This window comes from Strongylocentrotus purpuratus, unplaced genomic scaffold, assembly GCF_000002235.5.
Source record: "Strongylocentrotus purpuratus isolate Spur 01 unplaced genomic scaffold, Spur_5.0 spur5_scaffold_11, whole genome shotgun sequence".
In the NCBI taxonomy this organism is placed as follows: Eukaryota; Metazoa; Echinodermata; class Echinoidea; order Camarodonta; family Strongylocentrotidae; genus Strongylocentrotus; species Strongylocentrotus purpuratus.
Genome location: NW_022145596.1, coordinates 28,617,723 through 28,631,245, shown reverse-complemented (window position 1 = coordinate 28,631,245; position 13,523 = coordinate 28,617,723). Strand labels below are relative to the sequence as shown.

General features: G+C 37.7%; 1 protein-coding gene across 2 annotated transcripts; it reads left to right on the top strand.

Annotated features, from left to right (window-relative positions):
- Window positions 1-7,966: 7,966 nt before the first annotated feature.
- Window positions 7,967-13,287, top strand: LOC373484 (thymosin beta). 2 transcript variants are annotated; one of them, XM_030980166.1, is made up of 3 exons: window positions 7,967-8,167; window positions 10,895-11,010; window positions 11,977-13,287. In XM_030980166.1, the coding sequence occupies exons 1-3, from the start codon at window positions 8,028-8,030 to the stop codon at window positions 12,000-12,002; spliced, it is 282 nt and encodes a 93-aa protein (XP_030836026.1). In that variant the 5' UTR covers window positions 7,967-8,027; the 3' UTR covers window positions 12,003-13,287.
- The last annotated feature ends 236 nt before the right edge of the window (window positions 13,288-13,523 follow it).

The window sequence follows — 13,523 nt, the reverse complement described above, 5'->3', positions numbered from 1 at the left end:
AAAAAGTGAGGGCCCGGGTATCAACAAAAAGGGGCACTTTCTGGGAAAAGGGGCACGTCCAAAGTGAAAGCTCAAACCGGAAATATACAATTTTTAAACAATGGTATATACCCCTACATTTTTATTACATTATCAGGGATGATTTCAATATTTGTTTTTCTGTATACACCATACAATATATTGCTTTAGCATTATACTACCAAATCCTACGAAATTGAAAAATGGATACTTATTGCAAAGGAACATTGGAACTTGTCGAAGGGAAAAGGGGCATGACTTAAAATAAAGGTGTGTGTTATAAGTAAGAGTCTCCCTTCTTTCCCTATCCCTTTCACTCCTTTTATGTCTATTTGGTTTATGTATTTGTGCGTTCAATCCCTTATTATTAATATGCTATTTTTTGCAACTATAAGATATAGGGGGCTGCAATCTACAAGCCCCGCTTTTCAGCAGTCCCTTCCTTGACCAACCTGTTTTATATGCCTGTTGTACCCTGTGGACCAATTACAAATATATTGTTAATTTTTATTGTTTTACTATGTACAATGCAATCCCGCAAACATCATTTTATTTTGTTGGAAGTGGAAATAAACAAAAACAAAATAAAAGGGACACTTATCAAAAGTGAAAAGGGGAATTGGTACTTTTACAAATTAATAGGGGCTCTTTTCCTATGTAAAAAGGGATACTTCTTCCAAAGTTACGGGCACTTTCCCCATGTAAAAAGGGGCACTTTGGGGATAGGTTTCGTGAAAAAGTGGGGCACTGTGCCCCCCCCCGGTGGGCCACCTCTGCCCCTGGGGCATCGCCTTTTACCCTCGTACTATTAAACCTAATTTTGTCTTCCTTACACCGCTTGATATATTGGTTCATCTTCATGATATGTAGACTGTCTATCATGATCCTTTAAAGATAAGAAGAAGAAGAAGGAAGAAGAGAAGAAGAAGAAGAAGAAGAAGAAGAAGAAGAAGAAGAAGAAGAAGAAGAAGAAGAAGAAGAAGAAGAAAAAGAGGAAGAAGAAGAAGGAGAAGAAGAAGAAGGGGAAGAAGAAGAAGAAGAAGAAGAAGAAGAAGAAGAAGAAGAAGAAGAAAAAGAAGGCCCACTCCATCAATTCGTTTGTTTAGAAATTAGAACCAAAAAGATGTTGTTAATTTGTAATTGAAAACAATTAATTAATTGGCAAAGTAATGATAGGTCTAATAATAATGATAATAATAATAATATAATTATTGATAATGATAATGATATGATGATGACAATAACAATAACAACGATAATAATAATAATAATAATAATAATTTTGTAATGAAGCAAGAAATCCCCACCCCAAGAAAAATAAATGAAAACAAACAAAAAAGAAAAAGTGCATGATGGAAATAACCATTCGTTTGTATTCCTGTGGATTTATTCACTGATCTCATTATCGACGGGCATCATGAGATATACAGACTCAGCTCTAAGTCTAACTATGATGGAGTACATGCACTCTTACATGCTAGAGCCATCAATACACAGAGTTTGGCCAACTTGGTTTCATGGTTTCACTGTTCACAACATGGCGTATAATTCTTTTGTTTTGTAGTTGCCCAACTAAGCAGTAGTCAAGGGTGTCGATTTGTATCCGTGGTTGGGGGGGGGGGGGGGGATGATAGGTGCCAAAATATTTTCGGCAATGGGTCAAAGCAACCAAGAGGTAGAAGCGTGTGGCAGGTTGCACCCCTCCCCAAGGGCGTAGCCAGGATTTCATTTTAGGGGGGCGGTAGTGAGCACGCAAAGCTAAGGGGTTGGGTGCAGGGAAGGGGGAGCTTCCCCCCTCCCCCGCGAAGCCCGGAAGCTTTGACGTTTCATTAACTTATTAGAGAAAGAAGGCGATTCGATGTACCATTCTCAACTTTTAATCCTTAATGTTTGAACAAGTTCCACTTCCTCCGCGCGTAGCGCGGAAGCTCTGAAGTTGCATTAGATTATCAAAGAAAGAAGACGATTCGATGTACCATTCTCGACTCTTAATCCTTGTCAGAATTCAGTTGCCCCCCTCCCGCGCAAAGCGGAAGCTTTGACGTTTCATTTGATTATTACTCTTAATCCACGTCTAAAATCATTTTCGCCCATCCCGCGCGTAGCGCGAAAGCTTTCACGTTTTATTAAATTATAATAAAAAGAAGATGATTCGTTGTATCCTGTACTTTGACGTTTCATTTAATTATAACTCTTAATCCTAGTCTGAATTCAGTTGCCCCCCCCCCTCCCGCGCAAAGCGCGGAAGCTTTGCCGTTTCACTAAATTATTAGAGAAAGAAGACGATTCGTTGTACTGTTCTCTATATTAATCCTTGTCTGAATTCAGTTTCCCCACATGATGTACGAATGGAACGTTCGTTTGCAAATCGTTGCATGCACAGCCCGAATGGTGGGTAGCATGTTATCTCCCGGCAGTGCTTGTCGCAATAGCTTCTGGAAAGGAATGGTATACTACTGTTAGTGTTAACGGCCACTAATTAGGCCCATTAGTGACTATACAAAATATATGCTCTTCCTGGCTATTTGGGAATGTGTCAGTTTGCAACAGAAATGGAGAAACGCGAATTTTGTTGAAAATCATGTGATATCACGAACATTTATAAATCACTTGTATGAAATACGCCAGTTACATAGGCCTCCATCAGCTTTTCAATAAACAAAAATAAGTTGTGACATAATATTCGTTCTCCAAAAATGAAGAAAAAAAATATCTGGAAATAAAATGAGTAAAAAAAATAAAAATAAAGATACAATGACGTGATTTTTTAAAAGGGTGAACGGAAACAACATAACAACTAGAGAACTATCTTATAAGTCATACTAACTTCCGAAAATCTTTCTCCTTGTCTCCAATCTCATCACGAATTTGTCACAGAGTTCATCTATGTTTACATTATCCAGGATTGTCTGATGTTGCAGATTGCTACTTTTGCGCTTCGCGCTTAACATTTAGCTCGTTGCTTTTTAACGCTGCGTCTTTGCATTTGGCGCACTGCATTTCTATGATGCTGTTGATTGAACAAATTGAATAAATTCGTCAATTCCTGATGAAGCCGTATGAGCGAGAATTCAATTTATTCTTCTCATATACGGTTGTCTCATTTACCTCGTATATATGTATGTATTATGAAAATGAGATTTTAAAAAATGTGTATATTTACGGTCATCTTGCGAGTAATAACCATTAACCACTCTCATCGGGTTCTCATCATAAATTTTTCTCTTAATTTCTTTTTTTAGGTGAATTATTGGGGGGGGGATGATTGTACAGGTCATTCCCCCCCCCCCCCACCTGAAATATTGGGGGGATATATCCCCCCCCCCCCCATCCCCCCGGGATCGACACCCATGGCAGTAGTCATCCAACTCGAACCCGGGTTGGCCAAACTCTGTCTATAGATGGTTCTGCATTATTCTAATGATTAGTATCCCTTTATACTATTAATGATGCAAGTGCCGATACGGGTCAGTGATACGGCACTGCATGTAGCCGCGCTGTTGGAGTCTCTAAAATCTGGCTCGCTTCGCTGGCCAGAGAAACCGAGGCGCTTGCGCGGCTGCATTTTTTTTTTGAAAGCTTTTTTGCCTTTTTTTCAGATTTTCATAATTATACAAAATGATAAATAGGAACACAATTGTTCTTACAGTATAAACATACATGTAGTACATTGTCTCATTCATTATAAATACAAACATATTTTTAAAAATATTTTCCATAAGTATATATCCAAACTAAATAGCACACATTCAATCAAGTGTACAGAATGTGCTACAATTCCTTTAAAAAAGGAAAAGGTGACGGTAATACTTCATATTAATATTGTTGGATACAACATTATAAAAAGGAACAATTTTTACAACATAATTCTTCTATGCAAAATAATTAGTTCAATATAAATTTAGCAATCTGAACAAAGATTTTCTTGCATAAACAAAAAGTATAAGGTGAAGGTGCTGCTTCATAACCCATGATAACAGAATTTGTTATATTTACATAATAATGATATGGTGCATTTTTCATTATAACTATATCAGGGTCTTGTAGCAGTGGAGGTCTGTAACTATACCGTTATTAAAAAAATAAAAATATAAAATATAAAAAACAAGCAAACACGATAGTAGATAAGTGTCCGGATCGATGAGAAAGTGAGGGAGTGAACAGGAATTACATTATATATACAATCAGTTCCCCTGCCTTAAGGGGTAACATTTTCCCATTTTTTATAATGTATTGGCAGTTTGTCCTTTAATTTTTCTTTTTCACGTTCAACTTTTTTTGAGTTCTCTACAGCCTTACATATTTCTTTACTAGTTGGGAACTTTCCATTTTTACGATTACTGTAAATCATATATTTGACCAAAATCAATACATGATTTAACAATTATTTATTATCTTTAATATTTTTTCTGAAACCAAGCAACACATCAATCCATTGCATATTAAGAAACTGAAACATCTTTAAACTGTTTCCCATCTCATTCCATACTGAGAGTATCAACTCTCCCTCTGCAAATTCTCTTAATCTTCCAGGCAGCTGGCAATTTGGTGTATAGATGCTAGTGTCGCTTATTACAGCGCCATCTACGGCAGGAAACTTTTACCCAATGAGAGCTGTCCAACAGTACTGACGTATCTGCACGTAAAATACAAACAAACAAACACAAAATGCATCTGTGGGTGGAATAACTATGTTACATAAAATGCAGAGGAAAAAATTTACGATTCGACATTAAAAGTATTAAGTTTATTATAATATCAAAGCTATGTTATACAGGTAGATGTGTTGTGATCTAGTGGATAAGTCACCCGACTGCAGATCACAAGGTATACGGACATAGAAACTTCTTTTGGCAGGACATTAATCTACATTTTGCCACTCTCCACCCAGGTGTTAAATGGGTACCCGGTAGTATGCGGAAAAAAAAGTAGTTTGCTCAGCATTGTGAGCGTTTGTAAACTAACGCCTGGCTGGAATGCTCCCTAGGGAGTGGAAAATGTGCATACATTGTGTGCGGGCAAGCCTGAATCTGATGACCGGGTAATGATCTGTATAGTGATATCGTTGATGTATTAAGCGCTATACTATAAAAGCGGGATAGTGTTGTTGTTAATGCATTGGGATTCATTGTCTTATCTAAAAATAAAATAGTCAAAGCTATAATATTTATTATGTCCAACAGTCTGGGATTATTCATACCTATTGACCATATTATTCTGTTCTGTTCTACATGACGACGGTAATAGAGGATCCTGCTGAGTATCTGGGGGTATTTACCATTCATAATTTGTATAACTTGCACACCCGATACTGAGCAATTTGCAAAATATTAGGCATGTTGTATTTCATATCTTTTGTCCGGCGTACTAGTCCTACTGGTAGCTACTTATATATTTAAAAAAATTCCTATAGATCGGTGCCTGTTGGTCCCCATGATCCTCTATTTCTTCTGTTAAGAGAGCTGAGTTGATTAGATAGCCACATGTCAGTGACCTTGCTGTGTGGTCTAATCCCTCCTGGTCAAACTAGTGCAGGTAAGCTTTAAGAATGTGCATTTTTGTAGATAATTATGTTGACGTCTGTTGTCGTTTTTAAAATTCATGAACGATCGGGTCATCGTAATCAGATGATTTTTCTTTCATCCCATTTTCTTATTCTTTCTTACGATTGTCGCAAGTTGGGAGGTTGATCATGATCATAATTTACAGGCCAACTCAGAAGGAAATCCCGTTTGGTCTCGTGGTTATAATAGGATTCGAGTTTTACACCCATGCAAGCGACATGGGAGGTCGTCATTTCTGTTATGCGTTTTGCATTTAATGTAAGAAAAGGCGCTCTCGAAATGCTCGACCGACGATTTTGGTCTGATCTGACGATATTTCGAACGGCAACAGACGTGAAGCTTTGTAAAAAATCAGGAACTCTAGCTGAACACGCGTCTAAATTAGGAAAATCAAGTTCATTCAAAATGCATGTACACTCGAAAAAATATTGGGCAAAAAATTGCCCAATTTTTACCCAACATGAGGGCGATTATAATATTGTCCAACCAACTGTTGAGTAAATTAAAGATTTTGCATGATTTACCCAGTGTTGCCGGATAAACAGAAAATACCCAACTTTTAACCAACAAAACTTTACCCAATCAGAAATTCACCCAATTATCATCATAATTTGTAGCATATTAGACACAAGTTGGGCAAATAAGTTGGATAAAATATTATATTATATAAAAGGACATAAGCGGCGGCGGGACTCGAACCGCGGACCTTGTGATCCACAGTCCACAGTCCTGTAAGAATTCAACACTATTGTTCCATATTTCGTCCTTGTTTTCACGAAGTGACGGTAGTGAGGAAAATCGTAACGCAAAGTGAATGCAATTTTTTTTCACTACCGTCACTTCGTGAAAAAAAATTTTTTTTGTTGCCCGACGTGCGTTTGTCCAGTAACATCTGCCCAACTTATTTCGAACATTTAATTAGTTAACCACACATTTATATGGTGGTGGTTATTTTACCTGACTGCTAAGAAAGCATGCAAGCAACCAGACGACCGACGGCTTTAGGTCCTCTCCAAGGGACCTGGTAATGAGGATTAATGCCTTACCAAATTAAGGGCACTAGCGCATCGCCTTGGTTTCGAACCCGGGTCACCAGATTACGAGACCACTGCTCTACATTTAGTAAATTTAGTAAAAAAAGGGGGGGGGGGGGGGGGGGGGGGGGTAAGCGGACACTTTTTTTTTTTTAGGGAGTCCAAAAAAAATCGCAACGACTCAGCCAGCCGAAAAGTCGCTCAGTGGGGGGGGGGGGGGGGGGGGGGGGGGGGGTAAGAGGACATTTTTTTTTTTTTTTTTGGTCTCGAAATTTGAAAATTTGACATTTTGCTCCGTTTTTTGATAATTAAAAAAAAAAAAAAAAAAAAAAAAAAATCCAAAGGGGGGTGGGAGGGGGTTAGGGTTATTTTAGGGGGGTTTACACACGTAACAATACCAAAGGGGGGGGGGGGGTTTAACCCCCCAAACACCCCCCCCCCCCCCCCCCCCCCCCCCCCCCCCCTGCGTACGCGCCTGGATGTTTCTATTATATCTTTTCATTAGCTCATCAATATACAAATTCCACTTCAGCTCGGACTCCTAAAATTTTAGCATTTTGCCTAATTTACAACTCAGTGTGGCTAATAGACCAGTTCACGGTTAGCACATTAGGCCTACTACTGCAAAGACCCGAATATCCACAGATCTTCAAAACATGAAGAGGTCCCACTTTGTAAATTTTGAAATAATCACTCCTACAGCGATTGAGGTGCTATTTGTTTCCCCTTTTCAAAGAATACTTCCATCATGGAGTCCATAAATGAATAATGATTACATAACTTTCATGAGCACGTATCCAGTATTTCGTCTCCGTGCATTTCACAATTTGTTCTGCAAGGACCTTTATCTGCTCATGCTCAGAATGCAACCGTAAACTGGCTTTTCCGGGGTCTCGTGGATTTTTCATGAAACTAACTTGAAGAGTAAAACACTTTGATTTAATTTAATTCAATTCAATTCAATTCAAATTTAAATCTTTGGAAAAACTTTTTTTGGTGAAGTGTTGGTCAACCAATAAGCATCTGGTCAACTTTGATAGTGGTGTGTTCCGCAGTTGATCCCTTATGAACTCAAATGAATGATAATAACCTGTGTTGTGATATATTTCCATGAGAATATTTGTATTATGTTGCTGTTGCTGTTTCTACCATTGTTATTGTTGTGGTCGTTTCTACGTTCGTTGCTTTATTCCAATATTTTTAAAGCAAAACTCGGTATAAAAACTCCAACAAAAAAAATGTACCAGAGCACCAACAATGATACGCACACTTTCAAAGTTGACAAGATGTTAAACAGCGCCATCTGTAGGGCTAGGTCTAAGATGGGCGGGGTCTTTTCTGTGAGTGCGTGCAGTGGTTGCATTATTTCCGGTAATTTGCATCTGAAAACAGAAAAACGAGGCGGAGCATAATGTCCAATGCATGCATTCAGTGCACAGCAGTCGGTTCTTTCGATCTCACGTTGTACCACCATATATTCCGAAGCTCACCATTTTCGGTACATTTGGTTATTAGGTGCCGCGACATTTCGACCTCCTCTACTCATAACAGGTGAGAATCTTTTACTTCTATTCCTTGCTTAATTTTTGCAAATATTCTTTTAGTCTTATAGAGTTGAGCTGGAAAAATAACAGGTATTACTAGGCCGCTTTAAAACACTTAAACTGGTGTTATCTGTAATGGCATTTTCTTCTATCTTTGAGTTTGACATTTAGAATTTTGTTTGACAACTTCGATCATTTTGATTTTCTTGTTCTGCCGTCGTCTCGACCGCGACCCCCAAATTTCAGAAAGGGTCTGCTTAGTCAAAAATTGCTGAATTGAGGGATTATCTACAACTACATGTACAATACCGTTCGACTACTCCCATCCAGCAATTTAAGTTGCGTTGGTTTATGTAATTTTAATTTCGGAAAAGGTCCTACACATCGCCTTCTCCCACTCTGACCTCTGATACGAGCTGGCGCGGCGTCTAGCCACGCCCTGGTACCATTCTTACCAGTGGTTCGTCAAGGCCTTTACCGGACCACTTCCTGGTTTTCACTTGGCCACACAATCACGAGAGTTGTGCGTACATATATCGTGACGGTGTTGACTTTTTCATTGTCTGCTTGTGGTTTATAACGGTTATCTGCTCGCGCGTAGGCATTGATTTTTACATCTTTTTACAGGTTAAGGCTTATCCGTCTCGTACGCTGACTAGACAGGGTCAATGTGCAAAATTCTATTACAGTCGAACCTGTCTACAGCGACCGCCCAAGGAGCCACAAAAATAGGTCCTTGTAGACAGGTGGTCTTTGTAGACGGGTTTCTTTCAATAAGAAACCATTTTCAAGGGAAACAAAAAAATGGTCTTTGTAGACAGGTGGTCACTAAAGCAGGTTTGACTGTATATACTCTGAACTCTCAAGTCTCGTGTACATTACACCTGATGTTTCTGGCTCAGCATGATATTGCTAAGGGCATTGATTAGGCTACTGAAAACAAGTTTTTGATATTTTACCAAAATGTCTATTGTCTTAATTTGATTTAAACATACACTTCATTCTATAGAGATTCAAAACTAGGAGATAGTTAATTATATCGATGTTAAGATAAAGAAACAAATTGTTACCTCATGTTTAAGACTTCACAGATGTTGTGAGATTTTTTATTTGATTCAGAACCATAACAAAAGTCAATAAAATAAAAAAAAGAAAATTGAATTTTACTTGGCCATATATCCCTTGACAATTGAGACTTTACCATATTTATTGATTTCTATTTGGGAGGGGGCTAGTTGAGCACCCCCAAAAAATTCTAACAGAGATTTCCAAGTTGTTAAACTAGTCTATAGCACCAGATGATATTCAATATTTTTGAACAAGCAACAACAAAACCAAAGTTATATGTGAGCACTGAAATATCCCCCCCCCCCCCATTATTGTCTTGCTTGACCATGCTTAAAATTGGCCATTTTGGGGTTTGTAAACCATGTACTGAAGAAGTAATTTAAAAAAAGTTGAACTTGCAGATTTTAAAGTTGGGGGGGGGGGGGGGGTGCAAAGGGAAGAAATGCGCCATCTTTATGCTTTTGTACAGGTGCTAAATTTAGATGATCTCAAATTTTTTACCCACTCTTGCAATTTTATTTCATAATAAATATTGCCACTGTTCTTTATGCAGTCTTCTATGTTGTGAATAAACAGTGCTCTTATATTATAGATAGTTGTGTGCATCAGAGAGCCAAATACTAGTAACCCAACAAGTACCTTCGATAATAAGATATTTGACTACTGGCATTTTTGTCTCGCCTGCGTAGCAAAAAGCGAGACATAGGCGCCGCTTTTCCGGCGACGGCGTCAACATCAAAAACTTAACCTAAGGTTAAGTTTTTGAATTTTTGATATAATTTTTAAAGTACAAGTTCTCGGTCAATGAAACTTGGACTATAGGGTTATCAAGTCTCCCCAATCATGTGAGTAGAATTTCAGGTCACTAAGTTAAGGTCAAAGGTCATTTAAGGTCAACAAACTTAGACTTTGTTGTGGCATCAACATCAAGATTTTCAAAATGCTTCTTCTTTGTTATTTTTCAACCGATTTTGGTTCTGATTGTTTCATAATTATGATAGGGCTAGGAGGGGGATTTAAAATTTCTACACAGAATCGTGAAATTCATTATCTATGCTAATTTATGCAAATTTATTCGAAATAACAAAAAAGGATTCTCCTTCATTTCTCAACCGATTTTGATTTGGTTTGCTTTATATTGTAGAGCTAACTTTGGTACACTAATCTTCACAAAATTTTGAAATTGTTCTCCATTAATTAATTAATTATGGTAATTTATGCAAATTTATTCCAAAAATAACAAAAATTGCTTCTTTTCCCTCATTTCTTGACCGATTTTGATTTGGTTTGCCTTATCTGGTAGAACTAAATTTGGAACACTAAACTTCTACACAGAATTGTGAGACTTTGCTCCATTGATTATTTATGGTACTTTATGCAAATGAAATGAAATTATGTCCCTTCCAGGGCATCAAATTTTATTTTTTGACCAGTTCAAAAGTGTACCACATAAAATTTATGATATATGTTGTGGCGAGATGCGGATGAGCGCTACGTCATTGACGTTCTGGTTTATCATATTGAATTGCGTTATGCAGGCGAGACTGCCGAGAGCGTTTCCGTTGTGTATAGAGTTGCGAAGTTGTATATAGTTATACAAGTATGAATTTTTCGAGAGTTCTTTTCTCAGGCCATTCTATAATGATCATTTACTATTATTTCACAGACATAATCTCACAGCCATGGCCGACAAACCAGACGTCAGCGCAGTCTCAAGCTTCGACAAGACAAAACTTAAGAAAACTGAGACTGAGGAGAAGAATACTCTACCAACGAAAGAAAGTAAGTTACTAGGGAAACCCTATTTGGTCCACATCGATCCCACTCCTGACACCAGTCATTAAAGGAAAGACTTCCTACAAGTCAAATTATTGCTTTGCAGCGGGAATCAATAGCACCATGGTGTTTTAATGGCATCTTTCTTCCAATCAAAATAGTTTAATGAAAATGGTTGGAGCCAGAGACACTCGTGTTCTAGGTACAAAATGACCTAGATTTGCTTTTCGAACATTTTATTGAACATTTTATTAGGTTGTAGGATTCTGGATACAAAATCTTGACTTCTTGATTTTGGACTGGAACCCCTAATACCCCTAATAAATGCTCAATTTCGATGCAATCAATCGTCCGTCATATGCCTACGTGAGGGGGGGGGGGCAGGCTTAACTTGTGTTATGAAGCTATTCATAAACTGAACAAAGATTTGAGGTGATGGTGGACTTGACGAGAAGATTCATTTACCTATAGCTGTACAGGGAAATTTGATAGTCGGACTGCATGGAAAGAGCCCTTTGCAGAAAGCCAACACACCCATAGCTTAACAAAATGAAGTAGCACGATAAGAGGCGTCCAGAAAGCTAAACGCATAATAGTCGGTGACATTGTGTGTCAAAATTGATTGAAAGTTTAGCCAACATTATGCTTCAATCAAGATTGGATATAGAATCTAGCTCAGTATCCTAACAAAGTGGTTCTAAGGTTTCTACCTCTATGTGATCAAATTCAGATTTTCAACAAAAACGCATTTTGCATTCCAGATGCTTCTTTTCGTGCCACTATATTTGGCTCAGCTACCTAATTTAAATATCTTTTGTTAATCTATGCATTACAATTATCAGAATACAATGTTCTGGTTTATAGTGAAAGAGCTATTATACAGGTGCAGAACTTGGGATGTAGATAAACCTTGATGAGAGAATGCAAGCTGTTAATATATCGTCTTGTTCTCTTTTTCTCTTTCTCCTACAGCAATTGAACAGGAGAAGACCGCTTAGCTCTCCATTGTTCTTCTACTCCTCCCCCTTGTACATTGTTCTCCAATTTAGCTAGATTTTTTTAAAGATATTTTTCTGATTTAATATTATTATGAAGACGAAAAAGGGTGGGGTATATCACATGACCATTGGATCATGGCTACAATTCTGAGGAAAGCAACTCAAATTGGCTAGTTTATTCATAGCTAGAGGGGCTTTTGTCTCTTTCGAAGAAATTGCTTGTTGATTGAGTTGTAGAATTGGCAGCGAATGTGGTATTTTGGTAGTACTAATTAATATTACCAACGTTGAAAGAGATCGATGTGTGTGAAAAACAATATCATTCGTACAAAGTCAATCTAAACGGTTTTGTAGCCAGTTGAAAGATAACCAGATGGGATTGTTGAGACAGACCGAGAGGTCTGAAGATGTATGTATTTGTGCATTATTTACTCCCATGTCTAATCAAAGATCTTCACTACACATCATCATCCCTTTTTAACAGTACAAAGAGGTTGGGAATAAATTAGGAGCAGACAAAAGCAAAAGTTTGATTAATTTACAGTTTATACAAGTCCTTGGTTTATGTTGGGCTCTCTATATATGTAAATATTCATTGTTTTGTGCAGGGCACACACCAAGTCAGTACCATATGTTAATGCAGCTTCTTAAGAGGGATTTTAGTGGGCATATTCTGCTAGCAGTGCCTTTGCCTAAATGATTGTTGTAATGATAGTTGTAGATGTCCTGTAAGATCTTGTAAGACCCGCTACGGAGGAAGTTGATCATCGAAGCGGAAGACGAACTCCAGGCTGATGACGACTTCCGAGAATACTGATGGCACCCGCAGTAGCACCAAAGCCTAGTATCTTCCCTGGGGTCGACGGCTCACAACATGCTCTTTATTTCGTCGCCACAAGATAACTGCAATACTCTTCCACAAATGTATAACAATTTACAAAAATAACCAAAAAAAAAGTTGTAAAATTCTACGAAAAAGAGGCATTTATGAATATCATTTCTTAGGCAACGTAGCATTTTGTACCAACGTTTCTTGATAAGATGCACTTTGTAAATGTTGACTCAACTTCACTGTATAGTGATTTATGTGAGATCTTTATGTGTTAAAGGTGTATGGATCAAACGAAGAACATTCACAAGAGTTTTGTAAAATCTTTGATTCCGTGTGATAATCAGGATTAATGTTGCAGCATGTAATGCTAGGAACCATGAGTTTGCTATCAACATCTGTGCATCCATGTGAGGGTTATGCCTACAGATAAAATACAATAACATCAAATGTAAAGCGTGTTTGAAATTCGTTTCAATTGGTCTTTAAAAGTTGCTGTGTGAAAAGTGTGTTGTAGGAGTAGTTTTTGTTGAAAGGGAGGAAAAAAAGGTTGAAATTTAAAACTGTTCTTTTCAAAATTTTCAGACAGAACCAGTAAACTGTCAAAGATCTTATAATGCAAAAACTACTCTTAGAGAATGAAGAGATGGCGAAGTAGAGGTGAATGTGAAATGCGTGTCTAGGCAATGAAG